The sequence below is a fragment of the Stenella coeruleoalba genome, assembly GCF_951394435.1.
Source record: "Stenella coeruleoalba genome assembly, chromosome: 14".
Classification (NCBI taxonomy): Eukaryota; Metazoa; Chordata; class Mammalia; order Artiodactyla; family Delphinidae; genus Stenella; species Stenella coeruleoalba.
The window spans coordinates 59,809,331-59,832,830 of NC_137160.1; the positions used below are offsets into that span (position 1 = coordinate 59,809,331).

Genomic DNA, 23,500 nt, shown 5'->3' on the forward strand with positions numbered 1-23,500 from the left:
AATTGCTCTGCTTAGCACTCAGTGTTTTACAAAAACCTCATAGGTAACAATAGTCTCATTATGGTCTAGTCTCAGTATAGCACTGAAGGAAGAAGTAGTTGAGTAAAAGGACAGGATATGGAAGCTTTTAATTTTCTAGCTCCTTAATTAAATCTTTATAAGAATATACATGCAAACGCCCCCAAAATAAACATACTTATTTGAGTAAAAGCCAAAAGGGTGTGTGGAGTCTGGATGGATTAATTACTTCCAAAGGAAGGTTTGGAGAAACTACTTCCTTATATTAATGAATATAATTGAAAGTTTATTTTATCCACTATTCTTTCATCTGTCACAGTCATATGATCTGCTTTCAATAATCCATTTAATTCGATTTGTTGGTGCAACTTATTAGTTGCCCCTTTTTCTTTGCTTTGCAACCTATGGAGGCCTTTTAAAATTTTTGCTTATCTTTAAATGAAATGACAAATATTCTTCATAGAATTCTTCTAGTTGCTAACTTAATGGGTTAAATTTTGAAATATAAGTGTTTATTATTGAAAGGCTTGTAATTCAGTCCATTTACCCACTTGCTCTAGAATTGGTCTAAATATTATTTTATTAATGATTTCCCCTTTGATTGAGTAAGCCTTCTCATCACTAAACTTTTAGGCTTATCTCTAAATTTTTCAAATACTGTGTTTAGGAGTTACTTGTTCTCTAAATTGGTTTTTTTTCCAACACTTTTGTTTCCTTACACCTAACAACTCATGAATAATGTCTATAATGATCATCCTGGAAAGAAGACCATATGCCAATAAATTGAGAATGTGAAGATCAGAATAACATTATGTTGAGTTAAAACAGCATATTGTTTGTAAGTAAAATTATTTGCTCTGGCCATACTGCCAGAAGTCAGTTCTCTAATTTATTGAGTTGTTAGGCAGCATTCCATATTCTTAGCTGATAAACTTTGTTTTGATTTAGGCTACTTTCTTTCTAAGATGTCTTTTGTAGTGGTCAGTAATAATTCATGTTATTTGAAATGTTTATAAATTATAGAAAGGTCCGTGGTCTAGAATGATACTGTAGTCCGAAATGTTCTATTGTCTTCTGAATAGTTTTGGCACTCATAGAACAAAAAGAATGATGCAAGTCCACTATTCAAGTTTTCTGAAGACAAATTCTAAACAGAAAAACGTGATAAGAGTACTGCCTCTTTTATCATTATTCAGAGATTGAAAAAATATATCCTCAAAAGAGATGATATGTTTTAATAAGCAGCCTCAGTAATAACTATTATTGCAAACTACGTGGTTGACTTTTTCAACTTTAAGATCAAAGAAACTGAAATCTTAGGTATTGGCCAAATCTGTGTTTGAAATGTACTTTTGGCTTTACCTTAAAAATTATCTTTTGGAAAAACAATGATACATCATTGTGGTCTTTTGAAAAATGTTGGTTTGTTGAATTCTGCATTTCCCTTCGTATGCTTTTTTCTTTTCTCCTGTCTCTTCTTATTCTGTAGATTCAGATCCAGGACATACAAGTGAAAATTGGGGGGAGAGACTTATGTCTTCTTACAGGACATACTCAGGTAATTAGATTATCAGGGGCTCCTGTTTAGCCAGTGGTTTCTGTCACATTTATAATTAACTATTGTACTATAAGTAACTTATTTTCAAACCAGTATATAGGTATCTGTGGTTGAATAAGTGAACTATATGAGTGACACAAGATTTTCCAGTCTTCATTTGAGATCTCCAGTGCATCATGTCCAAGACATACTCTGTGTGAACGTTACAAGCAGGACTCCTGCACACAGCCACTCAGGTGTGCAACGCAACCTGGGGGCACCATTCATGTAGAAAAGTGTGAAAGTCACCCCCTTGGAGTTGTGCGGTGCAGCAACGCCTGTGGGAAGGTGCCCAGGGCCCTTAGTGTCTTAGCTGTATGCCCGTCACACAGTATTACCATGTGTAGTGATTTTGATAGACAGTGTCATCTTACTCTTCTTTTTTTAAAAACACATCTAAAAATTTTCAGTTGACCTCTTTAGTGTATTGACTTTGCTGCCCCTGTTGAATTTAAAAGTAGATTAAAACACCAGGTTTCCTGGAGAAATGCCATTAAAGAGTAAATGTATCCCCTAGTATGTGAAAACTAAATTAGTTAAGTGTTTTGATTATCTTTTTTTTTAGTTTTTAATGAGCTTACATTCTTATGTCTGAACTTTTTAAATGTAAAATATTGTTCAGTCCCTGAATGTCCAGTTTTTACCATATGACATTTAACTCTAAAAGCTGAAATAAAATTTCTGTTTCTGATATACCTTGTATTCATTTAAAAAATTTGTGGGGTTGGTATAGAACCAAATAATTATTCTTAAAATTATGCTGAAAGCTGTTAATTGAGCTGATGAGTCAGTAATACTTAGTTATCAAAATTTTGGGGTGGGAGGCAAGTTTACAATCTGCCTTAAATTGAACAGACCTACACTTTCTGTGGAGTTAGGTGTACTTTTCTAAAGTGGGGCTCCTAAGTACCAAGGTGCACCTAAAAGAGCTGTATGTAATGAAGCCATCCATGGTCTGAGGATCTCTGCTGGAAATCAGAAGATATAAGCACCCCCCTGTCAAAGATTGTGTAGATACTTCACAACCAGAGAGTAATTGGCAACGTTTTTCCTCAGAATTGAAGTATATATACATTCTAAATCTGATTGATTTAATTATGTTCATCTGTATTTGAATCGTAGGTTCCATTCTTTCATGCCTTGTACAGTGACTGCTTTGTGGGAAAATGTCGTATTTAGTTTTTGAGACACAAATAGGCTTATGAGCTAGTTCCCCAAGAAAAACAGTTTTGTCTCTTCTCCTTAATATACTTAATTGGGATGTGACAATGTTGAGCTTTCTGTTTATTCTGACAAGACCTGGAAAGAAAGCACTGATTTTCAGGATTATAAGACTGAGACATCTCTATAATTCTAAAGATCCTCTGAACCGTGAAATAAAGAATATTGGATTGTTGAAAAGTCCATATCTGTTTTTCTTTAGTCTTAAGTGAATCACCTGGATTTTTCTTTAAAAATCTCTTAAGGTGGCTGAGTGGAATTTCAAATCTATTAGTATAGATTGAGTATATGTGTCAGTATTCCTGTGTTTAAATTTTAAAATTCTGATCTGTCATTCAAACAAATAAGTACGTATTTCAGATACTGAAATTTGAAAAAGTACCTACCTTTTTCTAATATTATTGTATATGATCGTTTTTTACTTATGACAGGTCAGAGGAAACAAGTTCTTCACAGGATAGATCCCAGATAGTCAGATTTGAATGCTGTCCACTCACACTTTTGGACATACTAATCTAAGATTTATGATTTTGAAGAATGGTATATAGTTATCTCTAACCTAGCTATCTTGCACCAGCTCCTGTTCAGTTACCTTCTTTTCCAGTCTCATGTAAAGCATGAACTCAGACAAATAGCTAAGGTAACTCAGAAAAAATAGAGTTCATATTGAATGCTAGTACCTAATTTGAATTTTTGCTTGAATATTTGGAGTATATCCAATTTGTTTGTTCTTTTCCAAAATGTAGTAATTATATGTTTGCTCATTTGGCAGCATGGAATTTTAATAATGAATTCATAAGTGTCTCACTTTCTTCTGTAAACTGAGTGTATATCACTTTAGAGCATATTCTTTTTTTTAGGAGGTCATTACAGGTGTAGAGGAACACAACTGATTTTTGCTTTTAATCTTAATCTCACTGAATTTCCTTTTTTTTTTTTTTTTTTTTAATTTTTTGGCTGCTCCTGCGCAGCATGCAGGATCTTAGTTCTCTGACCAGGTATCCAGCCCGCACCCCCTGCAGTGGAAGTGCAGAGTCTTAACCACTGGACCGCCAGGGAAGTCCTAGAGCATATTCTTCTTAAAAGATTGTATTAAAATCCAGTTAATATCAAAAATCAATAGTTTTGCAAATGAGAAAATAAAAGACAAAATTTTTCCAAAATTTTAGGAAGTATTTTAAGGATAGATACTGTGTATTTTTAATTTTACTTCTTCCAGTTACTGAACTACTTTTTTTCCTTAAAACAACTTTTCTACTTTCTTTAAAATTTTCACACTGTTAAATATTTTAATTTTGGATGAGAAGTACATTCATTATATTTAAAGATTTGTTATTCAGTTGGAAAACTATTAAAATAACAATTGTGGTTTCTCATTAAATCAGAGAACCAAAGCATACAGAATGTTATTAGGAGAAAGTATATGTTTCAGAAAAAAACAGCCTTCTCCAAAAGACATATTTAGGGCTTTATAATACATTTAGTACATTGGGTGAAACACTGTGCTGAAACTGGCTTTATACTAATTGGATCATTAATGACAATGAAATGAGAAATAAGAAAATAATCTATTAGAACTATTAATAAAAGCTGACATTAAAAATCTTGAAATTTTTTGTTTCTGTTATGTAAAATTTTGCAAATATCAACAAAACGGACATTTTAGGAGCTGTTGAATTTTGAGTGATTTGTGGGCAGCAGAGTTTAAACATTAGGACCTCTATAATTTTTCTAGGTCATTAGGATGCCAGTTTATCCTAATTAACTAAGTGGTACACTGCAAGTTTTATGTCTTAAATTATAGTACGGTAATATTTAAATAATATCAAATTTTATTAGTTTCTTGAAAATTTTACCAGATCAATAAATGCTTATCTCCTGGAGTAGTCTAGCTGCCGACCACATCTGCCTGAGAAAAACCACAATATTGACTACTAAGCCTTCTCTTCTTCCACTCAGTTTTGCTGTTTTACATTTACTTAACATTTTTACTAATTTATTTAATTTTGTAGCCCCTCTTTATACCACAAACCTGGATCAGTAAATCCCAGATATTGGTACAGGGTTTCCCAAGAAATAAATGCCTAGACAGTTAATAGGCAGCTCATCTCACAGGGCCACTTGAATTAATTCCCAGAAAAGTCCTAAAGGAAGGAAGGAAGGAACAGACACCTGTATTTCTTTGACCTATGGAATCCAGTTCCATCTGAATTTTCTGTCACTTAATGGGGAATGCTGGCTCCATTGCCAGAGATTTGCCAAATAGCTAAATCTGAGAGCTGACTTTATGATGGATCAAATCTCTTTGAAAAATCTTAGACATTTTTGAATCTTTTCAGGATCTCTATTAACCATCCCCGGCCCCTTACCACACACATATAGAATCTTTAATTTGCTCAGTTTTAGCTTTGATTAATACTGTTCCATGTTCAGCTGTCCTATGACTGAAATAAAGTGATTTGGCGTTTTTTTCCCAATAATTACTCCGTGTGATGTGCTTTGTGTTAAATACCTCCTTAGAAGATTGTACAGATTATTAGTGGAATTAGGGAGGTAATATGAAGGAACGTTGCTATATAAACTTATCAACAATAGAATAAAATTATAATGAATGAAAGAGGCATTTCAAAGATGTAAAACTAAGGAATGTTTGAAGTGTTATTTAATAGAACAAATCATTAAAAATTTTACTAGTACTAAATTTCCGAATGTTATTAATTTTCTGAAAATTACACAAGACTATTTTTTTTCAAAGCATTCAGGAAGAAAATTGCTTATATAATAAAGGCCTAGTGCCCTTTTGTCTGCCTATTGCAAGTTCCTCTGTGACCCTTGTTTCTCATAAACATGTATCATCTATTTTTAAGAAGTCTCCTTATGTTTTACTTTTGAGTGCTTACATTTGTTTCAGATTCTTACATATTTATTAATAATTCCAGAGAAAGAAGGTCCAGAAAAGAAGAAAACAAAAAAGGAAGCTGGAAATAAGAAGTCCACTCCAGTTAGCATTCTTTTTGGTTATCCACTCTCAGAGCGAAAGCAGATGGCACTTCTTATGCAGATGACAGCAAGAGACAACAGTCCAGGTGACACTTACCATCATCGAGTTCTTGTGTGTTCATAGTTTTCCTCACACTGTAGCTTTGTCTTGACAATTTTTTTTTTATAATGACTGTCTTTGGACTTATTTTTACTTTATTTATTTATTTATTTTTGGCTGTGTTGGGTCTTCATTGCTGTGTGCAGGCTTTCTCTAGTTGCAGCGAGTGGAGGCTGCTCTTCATTGTGATGTGCGGCCTTCTCATTGTGGTGGCTTATCTTGCTACAGAGCACGGGCTCTACGCACGCGGGCTTCAGTAGTTGTGGCTCACGGGCTCTAGAGTGCAGGCTCAGTAGTTGTGGCACATGGGCTTAGTTGCTCCCACGGCATGTGGGATCTTCCCCGACCAGGGATCGAACCCGTGTCCCCTGCATTGGCAGGCGGATTCTTAACCACTGCGCCACCAGGGAAGTCCTTGACAATAATTTTTACCTACTTTAAATGTTTATCCTTTTTTGGATTTAATCAGTTTCTTATAACATAAGTTTGCAATTTTACATTTATTTGTGTGACAATTGTTTATGCCTGTATCATCCACTAGATGAAAAGCTATACACAGGCAGGGACCTTTGCACTTAGTGGACATTCAGTGAATATTTGTCAACTAAAATGAGTACAGTTGACACCTGAACAACAGAGGTTTGAACTGAGTGGGTCCACATATATGCAGATTTTTTTCAATAGTAAATACTGTACTACTGCACAATCCGTGGTTGGTTGAATTTGCACATGCAGAACCGTGGATATGGAGGGCCCAACTGTAGGTTGCACACGGATTTTCAAATGTGAGGAGGGTGGGTGCCCCTAATCCCCGAGTTGTTCTGGGGTCAGCTGTAATTTAGAATTGGGTCAGTCAACATGAGAAATCTGTTGCAGAACTGTGTGTGCTTTTACCTTACTGCAGACATTTTTACCCCAGTTTCTGTAAAGCTGCTTCTGGGTTTATAGCTTACTTTTCAGTTCATTAGCACACTGCTGTAAGCTGGTCATCTTATCACATACTTTTAGAAGAGTGTAATTCATGTTTTAGTGTTTAAGATCTGCTAAAATTTATTTTAAAAGGAATATCTGCAGTATACTATGTAAATTTATTTCATATTTCATTTCACACTTCCAGTTAAGGTGTTGTGCTACTTGTGTGTGTGTGTTTATTCAAGTAGTTTGCCCTCCAGAAATGATTAAAGATGGCTCACCAGCAGGATGAAAACGAAGAAGGAACAAACCAACTTGCTAACTTATTAAAAGGGGTTTAAAAAGTAGATAAAGCCCAGATAGCTGGACTGAGATAGTTATTACTACTGAGCATTGAATTTAGCTATGCATTCTGGTAGCTCACAACACAAAAATTTTAAGTTGTATAGTTCTCATTGACCAATACAAGAAGAAAGTAAATCACTTTTCTCTAGAGAAAAAAAATTTTTTGTTTTGGCTCTGACTTCAAGGCGTCTTTTTATATAAGACTTTGGGTAACATAACAGCCTGTTGAAATGCATTGAAAAAGACACAGTTTTTCTAGTGAACTTTTCCAGTGTTAGCTCTTTTTTTAAAAAGTGGAACAACTTGGTAAAATTCTTAGAGTTTCTATATATCATAGTTTCATTAAACATGAGTGTATCTATATCTTTCACTAATAAAAACACGTTAGGGCTTTCTGCTTTTTTAAGTAGGGCATATTGTTTTGGTTATTCTTCTGCCTTTCCACCCACAACTCGGGAAACAGTGTGGCCAAATTAAAGTTGTTTACAGTGTTAAACTTTAAATGTTTCTGTAAAATGTTGACTTTGAGTCAGACTTAATAGTTAGATGGGAAGACTTATTTTTTAAAACTGTTTTTTTAATACTATGAACCTCTATCCATAGAGTAAATTAAAGAATTAATACAGTAAGGCAAAAAAGCTAAAGTCCTCCCTCATTTCCAATGGTCTCCCCCCTTGAGAGGCGAGCACTATTAACAGTTTATTTTCTAGAAAATTTCTAGATATAAACATGCAAACATATATCTTTTGTTGCTGTTCATTTTTAAATATAAATAAGATTAATACTATAATACTGTTCTGCAGCTGGTTCTTTTCATTTAAAGGGTACATCAGTCATCTTTATTAATATATGTAGACTAGAGTGGAGAGCTTTTGAAATAACCTGTTTGCCATCTTATAGATGTGCTTGGAATTTAGGGTTCATTGTTTTATCCATTACATAATTCGTTTTCCATGTTTTTGTTTATTCTGATTGCCATTATGGATAGTACTACTGTTATTTTGTCTGTGTGTATATTATTTTGGAATGGCTAAGAAAATTTTATATGAATTAATTCCTTTCAAGTTGTTTGAATTTAAAAATGTCCTTTTGTTTTTAAGAAGTTCAACCACTAATTTTCTAAATAAATAACTTGACTATAAATATTATAATAAGAATCATGTATTCATTCAACAAATATTGCATGAGTACACTATGTACCAAGAAGTCTTCTAAGCAGCCGAGATACAGTGATGATTAGACAAGGTTCATACTCTTCTGGAGTATACATTATAGAAATCCATAGATAGGAAACTGTTACTAACTGAATGTACTTTAAGGTAAATTTTAAACTTTTTCTTATTGAGAAAAGGATGATAATGCTTTAGTGCTCTAATCATGTCAGTTTGCAGGGAAATTATTATATGATGTCAGAAAATGATTTTCCATAGACTTTTTTCTCTTAGAGCTGTTGTTTCTTTTAAATAGTTGTAAATTTTCAGAGTTAATTATTAACACTGTACATATGTCTTGAATCCTTAATTGATTAAGAAACTAGTTTTTTGTTTTGTTTTTTTCCCAGTTCTGAAATGGGGAGTAGAGGACTTTGGGTGTCATCCAGTTTAACTTTCTTGTTTTTGAGAAAGAAACTGGAACAAAAATCAAAAGATAGGAATCAAAGCAAAGCACTTTTTTCCCCCTCTTTTATCACCCACTTTTTAAAGGCCTTTTTCTAGACTGTCCTTATTTCTCATAGATATTAAGCTTCATTTCATACTAAAATCATCTATGACCTTGATTTGCACCTAATAACAGAATAGAACTCCAGTAGTTTGAGTCAGAGGTGTAAACTCTAGCCTTCAATGTCATTTCATCTAGTTCTTGAAATAGTATCATAACATGCCATGAAGAACATGTTTTTTTGCAGTTTATCAAATTATTCATTAAGCAAACACTTTCAGGGTGCATACTTGATATTTTATTATCATTTTAAACCAATTCTATAAATTGACAGAATGAAACATTTTTTTCTTAATTGGCTCCTGCAATATTTGATAACCCTAAAGGAAGATCTACTACATGTAATTGGGTCAAATTATTAGTGTATCATCCAAGTCAAGTTTCAGGTTGTTTGGGTGAGAAGATATTCCCCCTGTTAGCACGTTACCTATAAAAACCTTTAAATGAATATACAAAATATTTAGTCTAGAACTTTTGTTAACTTTTCTCTTTCTTATAGATTCCACACCAAATCATCCATCACAAACAACACCAGCCCAAAAGAAAACTCCCAGTTCTTCATCTCGACAGAAAGATAAAGTTAATAAAAGAAATGAACGTGGTGAAACTCCTTTACACATGGCAGCTATTCGAGGAGATGTAAAACAGGTCAAAGAATTAATAAGTTTAGGGGCAAATGTGAATGTGAAAGATTTTGCAGGTAAGACTTGTAGTTAAAGACGAATACTCAGGAACTAAAATTCTGAGTTTATCATCTAAACAGATGCTGGTTACAATTTAATCTATACTCTTCATTCCTCTTTCTGAAATGAAAGAGTTCTAAAAGTATAATTTAATATAAAACTATTTTGGAGTGTATACCTAAAACCCTGATCTCTGCTACAATTCATTGTCAGTAATTACTCAAATACTTAAATGTGCATTTTATTTGGCATATTACCATGTAATTTTTTATCCAATTTAGGTTCTAGGTGAACCACAGTTAAATAATGTTTAGACCGTTTATTAGCTTGAGCACAAGGACTACAAGAGAGTGGCAGTGTTGTTTCACACAGTAAAAGTATTGGGGAACAATGTAGAAATTCCCTTTAGTTTCACATACTACAGTACCCTACCCTCCCATCCCCCAGGTTCTTTCTTTTTCACAGAACTGTGGTTAACAATTTGGAGGCTGTCCTTTCTGTGCACTTGCAGGATCATATATACAATGAACATTCAGTTATATAGAGACTTTTTTTAAAAAATCAAATCACTCTATCTGTGTCAGCCTGTAGTTCTGCAATCTCTCCTTTTTACTAGTGTCGTACAGATATTTCTGTCGGTACATGTAGGTGGTTCTACTTCATTCATTTCAACAGCCACATAATAGTGTATAGAATAGATTCCGTGGACAGTACTTCAGTAACCCTCTTGTAGAAATATATTTGTGTATAGTTATGGAAGGATGATATTTCAGTAGAAAGGAAACTGCTAAATCAGAGGAGACGCATATTTAAAATTTTTTGAAAATCAGGCAAATGACCCTCCAAAAAATCTTTTATCAATTTACACTCCGATCAAGAGTATATGAAAGAGCCTTGGGTGGGGGGAAGAGATAAATTAGGAGTTTGGGATTAACATATACACATTACTATATATAAAATAGGTAAACAACAAGGACCTACTGTATAGCACAGGAAACTATATTCAATATCTTGTAATATTGAAAGACCCTAACAAGCTTATTTTGCCTTTTTCTACTTTTTCCATAGTTGAGATGATTGTTCTAAATTATAGCAAGTTATTGGATAAGCTTAAATGTTTAGTACTTTTGTCAAATAATTTAGTCCCAATGGAAATAATATGATTGTGGATGAACCTTCTGTAAAATTGGTGGTTTTCTTAGGTACTTATTTTCAGTAACTTGTTCATCACTCCTTTTTCCTTCTGTACTGTGTGCATGTAGAATCAGTATGTCACACATGGTTATGTATCTAAAAAGCATATGTGTTGAATTAGTAGAAGTGAACCATATGTTCAATTAATATTGTAACTTTAGGTTGGACACCACTGCATGAAGCTTGCAATGTTGGATATTATGATGTTGCTAAGATACTTATAGCAGCTGGAGCAGATGTTAACACACAAGGATTGGATGACGACACTCCACTCCATGATTCTGCTAGTAGTGGGCACAGAGATGTGAGTATGATGGAAGGAGCAGTAATATACGTCTTCAAAATATAAATTTAATCCAGTCATTTAATTCGTTTCTTAGTCATACGATCTTATGTCATATTTCACTCATTGCATGATCAGCTCATCTATATTGTATTTTTTCTACCTTCTAATTGCTAATTCCTATCATAGATTTAGCATTTTCTTTTCATAAAACCTCTTTAACTTGGTAATTAAACAACTTGGCAAATATTTAGTTAAAAGGCCATTCTACTGTCAGATAATTAGATGCAGCGGTTAAAGCAGATTGTACTTAAAATAAAATTTTACATTGTCATGATGCCTTTTTTTAAGACTTATTAATGATTCCTCTATATATAACATCTGTTGCTGAATTTTAGCTGACATTATTATTCAGATGCTTATGTATATAAGAAGACATGATTTAAACAAACATGATTATATATGCTTGCAAATTTAATGACATGTTTAATTTGCTTTGATGTAATATTATGAACCATGCTGGGTTTTAAATTCCATTTTCATTTTCAATCTCTGGCATGCTGACGTCAAAGCCTAATCAGTCTTTGTTGTAATGTACCTTATGTTTTAATTGTGCTTAATGCTTAGCTCCATTACTATAACCTGCTTATAGCCAGAGCAGATCAACCTGGGGCACTATTAGCAATGGTTCTAAAGTAGGATTTTGTTTATCACATAAGTAGTTTTTCTCTTTCACTTAATTTTAACTTCTATCAAAGAATACTTGTACATAGCTTAGAAAGTTGAAAAGTACTACTTAGCTTATAAAGATAACTACCTGCTCCCTCCCATCCCTCCGCACTTCCCAGTACCTTTAGCCAAAAGCAGCTCTTGTAGGTGTTTCTTCTAGTAGTTATCTCTTTATTTCTAACAAGATGGAAGCTATTTTGCTTTTTATTTTTTTTAGTCACTAGTTATTGACCCCCTGCAAAGGGTTTTAATATATATTGCTGCTCAGAGATGCACAAATTTAATATAATTGTATTTTCTCTTGGATTTTTGTTTATTACCTTGGTTACTACACTGCCTTGTTCTGATTTTTCTTATTTAGTTTTCCATGTATCTATTTCTGTACTTCCTTACTCTCTCTGACGTAACTCTAAAATGCCCCTGAATAAGATCAAACACATTGATCAATTTATTATGTTCGAGAATATCCTTGTATACAAGATATCTTGTATCCTGCTTTAATTGGGACTAGCTTCTCTCTAGATCTGTAGCATAGATGCTGTCTAGGGATTTGTTTTTGCCATTAATTTCATGTGAGATTCTCAGTCTCTTCATGAGATTTCCAGTCTCTGGCAGGAGTGGTTGTGAACCACATTACATTAACTTCTCACAGCAATATTTGTGTGTTTTCATTATGGGATAAGAAGTGTTGTAAATGCTTTCTTTATACGTATTAATTTAAAAAAATATTTATTTATTTATGTTGGCTGTGCTGGGTCTTAGTTGCGGCACGCAGGATCTTTGTTGCAGCATGGGAGATCTTCGTTGTGGCATGTGGACTTCTTAGTTGTGACATGCAGACTCTTAGTTGCAGCATGCGGGCTTCTTAGTTGCGGCATGTGGGCTTCTTAGTTGTGGCATGAGAATTCATATTAGTTGTGGCATGCATGCAGGATCTAGTTCCCCCACCAGGGATTGAACCCAGGCCCCCTACACTGGGAGCACAGAGTCTTACCCACTGGACCACCAGGGAAGTCCCAGTATTATTTTAATCATCGCAGTAAATGAATAACCTTCTGGTGTTTCTTGTTGAAACTGTATGACCCATTGCATTCCAGTACCCTCAGCTTCTCCCAGAACATGGAGAAACAAAGACACAGGAGACACAAAGACAAAGACGCACTGGTCTAAGATACTCCCAAGTTTATTAAACTGATATGAGTTCAAATTAAGGGACTAAAAAGGATAAATATCAGTGTTTTTTTTAAGACAAAGTGAGGTAATAATTCATTAATCTGGAAGAGTTGTTATTCAGTACACTGTCTCTCCTCTCTAGTGAATAACGTAAAAGGATTTTGGTCATCTCATACCTTTGTGCTGGAAAAGTCCCTTTTTTTTCTCTTGTTAGCAGCAAACATTCTCTGCCTTATTTTCTTTTTTGACACAAAAATTTCAGTGTCGTGGTGCCTGTTTTTTAAAAGCCACTTTAGTTGAGAAAAAAAATGGAATTTGGAGTGAAGATAGATATGAATTCAATTCTGGCCTGGCCAGTTTCCCAAATGAGTGATCTCAAACAAGTTACTTTCTTCCTCTCAACTTCCATTTTCTCATCTTTAAATCACATAATAAATAATACCTGTCTAAAAGGGATATTTTGAAGGAAAAAAACGACGCTGTGCACATAAACGTACCTTGAAATCTAAAATGTTATAGAAATGTCAGAGGTCAAAGATTAAAAGGCAACTTTTATATTGCTATTTTTCAAATATACTCAGATATTTCGGAAATTAAAGATGCCATTTTTCTCATTTAAATCTTCCTATAAGGTATTTTTCATAATTCTCAAGTTATAATTTTGAAGAAAAATGTAGCCTGTAACATTATTTCTCCTAAACTGATCCTTGCTTACCATCGTTCCAGTCTTTTTTGCTCCCTTGACAATTCATACATACCTATGTGATAGCACTTACTATATTATTTTTTACTCATGTGCATGTCTGTTTTCTTCATTGAATTTTGAGTCCCATGCATACCTGATTTATGTTCTGGCTGTGCTATTTTAAATACTGTACTTACTGCCCTTTTTTTAAAAGCATTATTGATAGTTTATCAAGCATGAATAGTTTTTCTTTAAATGTTGCATAAAAAGATTTCCTGATTTCTAAATGTAATGTTAAAGAACTGTGCCTTATGAGTAAGACATGTTTCTATGAATACAAGTTTCTAAATATGCACATTGCTGCAAAATATTTCCAGAAGCTGACCTTTGAGCTCATGTACTTACAAAGACTCAAACACTATTTCCAGTCTCCTTCCAGAAGGAGACTGACATGCTATTTTCAAGAGATCTTTGCTTTTCCTCCTACCAACATGCCTAGGATAGTAGGAGTCACAATTCAGAGCTGTTGAGGGTTATTTTCTCCTTGTTCTTTTACTTGTCCCCAAGGAGGAGGAGGGAAATGAGATATACCAAAACCCATTGGTATATATTTGTACCATATATTATGAGTCTCCTCCAAAGAATTAGATTTCTTTCACTCAGTAACACTCATGACAACTTCAACCATCCATAAAACATTTCTAAGGTAGGAGAAAAAGTTCTGTTCTAAATTGTTTCAAGTAAGAGAGGATTAACATAGCTTACTAAGAACCTAATCTTTGGCCTACCTTTCACAAATGTGTATTACTTCATAATATACATTCTTATAATAGCCCTATTCTTAGTTCTATTTTAGATACTACCTATGTTTATTTTCTTCTTGTCTCATCATTTTTACTCACTTCTAATTTGCTATGTTTTGGGTTTTTTTTTTTAAATTTTTTTATTTATTTATTTTGACTGTGCCGGGTCTTAGTTGAGGCACGCAGGATCTTCATTGCGGCATGTTTAGTTGCGTCATGTGGGATCTTTAGTTGTGGCATGAGGACTTAGTTGAGGCATACGAACTCGTAGTTGTGGCATGCATGTGGGGTCTATTTCCCTGACCAGGGATTGAACCCAGACCCCCTGCACTGGGAGCACGGAGTCTTACCCACTGGACCACCAGGGAAGTCTTCCTGCCTGCTCGTTTTAAGCAACTTTAAGTTACTTTAAATTCTTTTTAGAATAAATAATTTTTTGCATATGAGAATGATCTGTAAAGTATTGGTTATTTAGGTTAGGGTTATTGTAGCATGTTTGAATGAATGAACTGTCTAATCATAGTCAGGAATAAATTTTTTTTAATATTTATTTATTTATTTTTGGCTGCATCGGGTCTTAGTTGCAGCACACGGGATCTTTCATTGTGGCGCGTGGGCTTCTCTCTAGTTGTGGCATGCGGGCTCAGTAGTTGCGGCACACGGGCTCTCTAGTTGTGGCGTGTGGGCTCCAGAGCATATGGGCTCTGTTGCAGCATGCAGGCTTAGTTGCCCTGTGGCATATGGGATCTTAGTTCCCCGACCAGGGATTGAACCCTCGCCCCCTGCATTGGAAGGCGGATTCTTAACCTTCTTAACTGGACCACCAGGGAAGTCCCAGGAATAAATTTTTTTTTTATTATTTCCTGACAGGTATAGAAAGCGTTCAGTAGTATCAAGATCCTTCTGTTTTCTCATTCTAAGACTCTAACTGAAGGAAATAAGCCTAAAAATGGGGGAAAAATTTTCAACTTATAAAGGTGTTCACTATAGCATTATTTATAATAACTAAAAGTTTTTAACTTCAGTTACCTTCTCAAACCCCTAAAAGGGGAGATTTTAAAGGACACAGTCCCACAAGGATAAAGAACAGAAGAAACAAGAAAACCAGTATTTTGGGAGATAGAAATTTGAGGAATGAGTGGTGACTACATAGAACAGGATTTGGCAAACTTTCTGTAGAGGGCCAGATAGTAAATATTGTGGGCTTTGCAACCACATGCCACCTCCACTGACCCTCCTCCCTTCTCCCTCTCTCTCTGCTTCTGTTTCCTCCTATGTATTTCTCCTTTATCAATTCTTTTTAAAGTATTTTGTAAGAATATAAAAACTATTCTTAGTCAGCAGGCCAGATCTGGCCTACAGACCAAATTTACCAGCTCCTGATTTTAAAAATCCAAGAAAATTGAAACCAAAGCCATTTCAACACAGAATCCCAGAAAAACTGAAGCTCAGCAATTGATGGCTGGGTTCATCTGGAGGTGCCCATTGAATAAGACTGAAAATAAGAGGATTGAATCAAACTGGTTTTTTACCCTCATATTCCCTTCCTAACCCTTCACAACTAGATGACGGCACATTTCTCTGGCAGATGATTGGAGGTTTATTTCCTGACAAGTATAAACCATATTGTCTGGACTGACATACCACAAGAATAGTTGGGAGTAAGGATTAAATGTAAGCTAATTAAGTAAAACATACTGAACATTAAGACCTCAGTCAACCAGAATGCTGACAGTAAGGCTTATGGTTCTAGGGCAGGAATGGAAAGATTTCTCAATAGAAAAGTGAACTAGCCAAGAGGGGGTTCTGATGAAATGGCCTAGTCATATCACACTAGCACAAGGTCCATCTGTCAATAGATCCTACCTATGCCTAAAAAACTTTCAGCAAGTCTTTTAGTGCCTTACTCTTTTTTTTTTTTTAATTTATTTTTTGGCTGCGTTGGGTCTTCATTGCTGCACATGGGCTTTCTCTAGTTGCAGCGAGTGGGGACTACTCTTCATTGCGGTGAGTGGGCTTCTCATTGCGGTGGCTTCTTTGTTGTGGAGCACGGGCTCTAGGCGCACGGGCTCAGTACTTGTGGCTCATGTGTTCTAGAGCGCAGTCTCAGTACTTGTGGCACACAGGCTTAGCTGTTTCGCGGCATGTCGGATCTTCCCGGACCAGGGCTCGAACCCGTGTCCCCTGCATTGGCAGGCAAACTCCCAACCACTGTGCCACCAGGGAAGTCCCTAGTACCTTACTCTTAAATATGGACAGCCAGTGATCACCTGACCTTTGAGAAAGGTCTCTAATATGGAAGGCAAAGAGCAGAACAAGCAAATAGAAAAGTAGAAACGTGGAGGACATGATAAGGCCAAGAGAAACTTCAAAAAAAAAAAAAAATGAAAGAAACACATTACCTTCCCCAAAGAGATGAGAGTTTCTTGTAACCATGAAACAAAAACTGAAGGATTGCTAAATAAGGAACAGTTAACAAATTTAAAAATAAAAACAAAAAAAGCTCTTGGAAATTAATAATATGGTAGCAGAAATGAAAAGTGGAGTATGGAGAGTTAAAGATAAAGTTGAGGAAATCTCCCAGAGACTAGGAAACAAAAGACGAAGGTGGAGGAGGGGAAATGAGAAAAAAGAAGATTAATTCAGGAGATCCAGTATTATCTTAACAAGAGTTCTTAGAAGACAGAACAGTGAAAACATAGGACATTATCAAATAAATAAATCCAGGAATTTTCTCAGAACTGAAGGAACGTGGATCTTCAGATTGAAAGAGCAGTTGAATGCTCATCAGCACAATGGATGTTAAAAGACCAAGATCAAAATTCATTATCCTGGGATTTCAGAACAATAGAGGCAAAGAATGTCCTCAAGCTTACAGAGAGAAAAAGCAAGTTCCATACAAAGGTAAAAAATCAGAATGGCATCAGACTTCAATAACAACACTAGAATCTAGAAGATAATGATGATGCCTTCAAAACTGGGGGGAAAATTATTCTATATCAAGAGTAAATATTAATCAAGTGAGGATAGAATAGAGGTGTTTTCTGACATGGAAAAATCTCAGAATATTTACTGTTTCTTAGAAATCTCCTGGAGGTGGTGTTTCAACAAAATGAGAGAGTGAACCAAAAAAGAAGATAAAAGGTCTAAAGAATCCACAGAATTGAGGGAAGGCCATTTCTAGGATGATAGGATAAACGGATATGTCAAGATGACAACTGGGAAGCAAATCTAGACAGCAACCAGTTCATTTTAGAGCAAGTTAGAAGGCTTGGAGAAAGTTTAACAAAAAAATGGTGGTATATTGAATTGAAGAGATCTGTAGTTGTAGCAGAACGGGGGATGAATTAAAGATGAGTATGTAGAAAACCGAGTAAGTGAAAAGTCAAGATAATTAAATCTCTGGGATAAAATAAACTTGTGTAAGAATGGAAATTTTCTCATGGTGTACTACTTGGTTCAACATTTACATTAATCATAATGACACAAAAAATAATATGTCTATCTTGGAAAGTTAGGAGGAGGGGGAAGTGGATGTGTATGGGAGAGGGATGGAGTTGGTAAAAGAGAGCTGAATTGTGTTTTCCATTGTAAGACAATAGGCAGTGCCTAAACCCGAAAAATACGGAAGCAGCACGCTGTTACTTAAGTATATGGACATAAATGTCAGGGACGATTTTGTTCTTCACCAGCAGCCTTGAAAAGCCGTTTGATCTTTTAAAATCATAAACATGTAATTTGATAAAAATTAGTAAACAAAAAGGGAAATTAAATATTAACAGTTGAGATCATGCATAATTTGTTTTCTTTATACATTCTTACATTTCAAGTATTCTGTGTTGATGGTTTATTCTTCAATAGTCTAGAAAAGATTTTTCATTATTTAATTCACTGTGAATCTTTATTATTCTTAAATACTTTCATTTGTTAGAAGTTCCTAATTTATAGCATACTGTTTAATATTGCTTCTTTAAAAAGACATGATACATTTCCTCAGTACCAGAAAACACCATAGTTATGTGTTAGGAATACAGAGACGAATAAAGATCTCACATGAAGTTTATGGTCTAGGACAAGGGGAGAAATGTGTTAATAAATTATAGTATAGATTTACCTATGATAGAACACACTCATGTCACTGGAAGTAGAATCTCAAAACAAGAGGAGATGTTAGGGAAGCAGAATTAATAATACTTGGCCACCTACTTGACGGTAGAGTATGAGTGAAAAACGAGAATGTGATGACTCCCCACTTTCTGGTTTCAGTGACTGGGTATACTTTGGTGCCAGTCACTGAGAATGGAAACAAAAGATAAGGGTGCACGTTTAATGAACTCTGGGACCTACTGGTTTCAGCTTTTGTATTGAAATACAGTATATCCAAAGAATATTTGGGTATTTGATTTTGAAGGTCAAGAAGAAGGCTGAGAAAGAGCAAACGCGAGAATGAAAATGAATGAGTGGATTGCATAATCGTCATCGCATTCAGAGTGGGTGAGCTCTCCAGGGAGATGATGTAGACCAGAGCATGAATCAAGTGAATCAAGGACAGAGCCCTAGGGAAACAATGTATGGCTCAGATATTTACAGATCTTAGGAGACATTTCATTGGACTGATGGTAACATAATTGTGGGTAGAAGAGTAAAGGGCCAATAAGAATAAAGTAGTCAAGGCCCCAAGGGTAAACATCTTTTCAGGAACTTGACTGTAAAGGAAAGAAGAGAGATTTAGCTAGAGGAGGAGAGTATAGGTTTGAGCAGTTGCTTTTTTTTAACCTGTGTTTCATTTCTTTATTGCCATTATTGTTCTAAGGCAAAAGAGACATGAACTGGAAAGATTGGCTTCTAGAAAGGAGCCAATCGAAAAAGAGGTAAGAAATATAGAAAGGAAGAGGAATAAGGAGCAACAAACAAATGAAATGACTAACCAGTCGCATCTTGGTTTGTGGAGCCCAAAGCTTTTGAAATTTGTGAGGGCAGGGTTCTTTAAGAAATGAATAAAAAATTAGATATAGGGCCATGTAAGGGGACCATGAAAATGAGATGCCTTGAAGTTTAAGCTTTAGTAGTTTTAAGTAAACCCATGTCAGTTAGCGATAGTTTAAATCCCAGAGTGATGGGGAACAGGTGATTAAGAGCCTTGGTAGCGATGGTAGCCTTAAACAGGGGAGATACTTCTTTTGAGACTTCCTGTAGCCTGTACATTCCAGGAGGCCAGGGAGCTTTATACTCTTGTTCACTGATTTATCTGAAGGACTTGGAGCAGTGCTTGTCAATAGGTACTCAGTAAATATTTGTCAAGTGTATGATGAAACAGGGAGAAAAATAATGAGATTCAGTGCTAAAACAGCCCAGGAGCGAATTTCTTTGTAGTAGATACGATCAGAAGGGGGATGGCGATGAAAATGGAACTTGAGAGTAATTATGATTTAGTATAAACACTGAGGAATGGAGGCAGAGGAGATGAAGCAGGAGGATATTATGAGTGTGATCAAGAGGAAAATGGTTGAAATAATGCAGTCTATGAAAGGACTGAGTCTTCCTACTGTTTAATGTTGCAGATAGTGAAACTGCTACTTCGTCATGGTGGAAATCCATTTCAAGCTAATAAACATGGGGAGCGTCCAGTGGATGTAGCAGAAACAGAGGAGTTGGAATTGCTGCTAAAAAGAGAGGTGCCTTTATCTGATGATGATGAGAGTTACACAGGTTTGTTCCACATAATCTGCATTCACCTGTTTGACACGATATTTAGTAGAATATTCTACTTCTGCTTTATAATACCTAAAATGTTGAGTACCTTAGGTAATGCTATCTAGCTATTAAGAATGGTGAATTTAGTAACCTAAATTTAGGTGTTTGCTACATGTCCTCTGTGTAAATGGAGTCATAATGCTCTCACCCTATTTCTGTGATTTCTTTTCCCCACAGATTGCTGATGTTACATTCAAGCCTATTGCAGCCTCTCTCCCCATTAATAGCTACCACCACTGCTATACACTACCACTAGCTATCCCACATCTTGAGTTCTTTTAATTCTTCTATAAATTAGAACACCACTAACCGAACTCTTCCTGGCATTAATGAGTCATCTTTGCATTTTTATTTTTGCAATTTAGGTTGTTGAACTCTGGTCATTGTTATAAAATATAGGCACAATTTTACAGTCACAGTTTTAAAAAGGAAAGACCCGAAAAGGATATTTCATAAAACTTTTGGCATACTCAGAGTTTAAAAAAATAAACATAAACAATTAAAAAAAATAACAGAGAAAAACTTTCCTGTATTGAAGAAAGTCTTTTGTTTACAGATTGGAAGGTTTCACCATGTTTCAGGCAAAAATCAATGGAAAACAATTCAATAAGTCTCATAACTGGCCATATCTTTACAAAATTATAAACAATTCCTATAAGCAATTAGGTAATAATACTAGTTTTATATTATTTATAAATGAAATGAAACCATACTCATTTAATCTCAGCCATTGCCAGAGGGCAATAGGACAACATCTGTACTTTAAAAGAGAAAGGTCTACCATTTACTTTTTTTTTTATTGAGGTATAATTGACATATTGTATTAGTTTCACATGTACAGCATAATGATTTGTATACACTGAAACATGGTCACTACAGTAATTCTAGTTAGTAATGGTCACCATACGTAGTTACAAAGTTTTTTCTTTCTTTCTTGTAATGAGGACTTTTAAGATCTACTCTCTTAGCAGCTTTCAAATGTGCAATGCGGTATTAAGTACAGTCACCATGTACAGTACATCCTCATGACTTATTTATTTTATAACTGGAAGTTTGTACCTTGTGACCCCCTTCACCCATTTAACCCACCCCCTCATCTCTGACAACCACCAGTCTGTTCTCTGTATTGATGAGCTTGGTTTTTGTTTGTTTTATAGACTACACATGTGAGATCATAGAGTATTTGTCTTTCCCTGTCTGACTTATTTCACTTAGCATAATGCCCTCAAGGTCCATCCATATTGTCTCAAATGACAATATTGTGCTCTTTTTTATGGCTGAATAATATTTCATTGTGTATATGTACCACATCTTCTTTATCCATTTATCCATTGATGGACACTTAGGTTGTTTCCATATCTTGGCTATTGGAAATAATGCTGCAGTGATCGTGGAAGTGCATATAGTTTTTCGAATTGGTGTTTTCATTTTCTTTGGATAAATAACCAGAGGTGGAATTGGTGGATTACATGGCAGTTCTATTTTTCATTTTTTGAGGAACCTCCATCCTATTTTTTTATAGTGGCTACACCAATTTACATTCCCACCAATGGTGCACAAGGGTTCCTTTTTCTCCACATCCTCAAGCCAACACTTAAAATTTCTTGTCTTTTTGATGATAGGTGTTCTGACAGGTATGAGGTGATATTGCATTGTGGTTTTGATTTCCATTTCCCTGATGATTAGTGATGTTGAGCATCTTTTCATGTGTTTGTTGGCCATCTATACGTCTTCTTTGGGAAAATGTTTATTCAGATCCTCTGCCCAGTTTTTAAATTGGATTGTTTGTTTGCTTTGAGTTGTATGATACCAGTTTTTTATGTAGTTTGAATATTAACCCCTTATCAGATACATGATTTGCAAAGATTTCCTCCCATTCAGTAGGTTGCCTACTGAATTTTCATTTTGTTGATGATTTTCTTTGCTGTGCAGAAGTTAAAATCTCAGTATTTTATTATGAAAATATTCAAACACACAGCAAAATTTGGAGAATTGTACAGTGAACCCCCTGTACCCACTAGCTATGTTTTGCAGTTGTTAACTGTTAATTACATTATCACATATCTATTGATCTACCCATCAATGCTTATTTTTTGCTGCATTTCAGAATAAGTGGTGGACATCTGTAAATAATTTAACATGCATTTCATTATAACTAGAGTTCAGTTCTTGTATATGATTTTTAGGTAATATTTACATTTGTGAAATTAATAATTCTTTAATAAAACATTCTATGAGCTTTTAAGATATGCATAGACCTTGTATAATCCAACCTTATCAAGACACAGCATATCTCCAATACTCCAGGAAGTTCCTTATGCCCCTTCCTAGTCAGTGCCCACCCCTACCTGATCATTTACAACCCTCATGGTAAAGATGACTAGACAAGAATCACTAAAGGCTGGTAAATCTAGGGAGAATTCTTTTCTTATAAAAGCAGATATTTACATGACCTTTTCACATTACAAGAGAGGAGGAAAAAAGAACAATGATTATATGGTAGAGAAATCCAGCACCACCTGGACTGAGTGATCAAAATTAACATCATCAAAGGAGAGACAGATGCATATCATGTGCCTCCACATGTGGTACCCTGAGAAGGATAGAACATCACTTATAGCATTCTGGCTGAGAATGTATAATCATGAGGAATGTTCTGCTTTTTAAAAGCCACTGCCACCAAAGATTAAGAAATGTCAGTGTCATGAACCAGTAAAGGCGATAGAAATGTTCCAGGCTATCCAAAGAGGTAATAATTAAAGGCAATACCTGCTCCACGACTGTTTTCTGTCCTGGGGGGGGGAAAGATTATAAAAGATATTATTAGATCATTTAGCAAGGAATATGGACAGTAGGTTAGTGTTGTATCAGTGTAAGTCTATGAAGTCGACAGCTGTGCTGTGGTAACAGAATATCTGTATGTCTTGGGAAATACTAAAGTATATAGGGATAAAGAGCCATGATATTTGTAATTTACCCTCATATAGTTCAGGGAAACAAATGTATTTATACACGTGTATATATAGAGAGAAAGTAAATTATAACACAAGAGAGCAAAACGTTAACAGGAGGAAAGCCTGGGTAAAGGATATATAGTGTTCATTATTTTTTATTTTTCTAACTTTTTGTGAGTTTGAAATTATTTCCAAATAAAATCTAAAATATACAAATACATAAAGTTTTTTTGCTTTGTCCATTGAAAAGATCTAAAACTGACTAAGACAGTAACAGTAATCTTTCTTGATACCCAGATTATAATCAGGAAATAATTTCTCCTAAAAGAA

General features: G+C 34.9%; 1 protein-coding gene across 3 annotated transcripts in view; it reads left to right on the forward strand.

Moving 5' to 3' along the window:
- ANKRD12 (ankyrin repeat domain 12) overlaps window positions 1–23,500 on the forward strand; it is a 113,828-nt gene that overhangs the window by 47,625 nt on the left and 42,703 nt on the right. For 2 of the 3 annotated variants that reach the window (XM_079943366.1, XM_079943365.1), the window contains exons 4-8: window positions 1,508–1,576; window positions 5,776–5,922; window positions 9,412–9,612; window positions 10,951–11,093; window positions 20,024–20,171. In XM_079943366.1, coding sequence (XP_079799492.1) covers window positions 1,508–1,576; window positions 5,776–5,922; window positions 9,412–9,612; window positions 10,951–11,093; window positions 20,024–20,171 — 708 coding nt within the window. The remainder of the gene's footprint in view (window positions 1–1,507; window positions 1,577–5,775; window positions 5,923–9,411; window positions 9,613–10,950; window positions 11,094–20,023; window positions 20,172–23,500) is intronic. The other variant, XM_079943367.1, reaches the window with a different exon arrangement.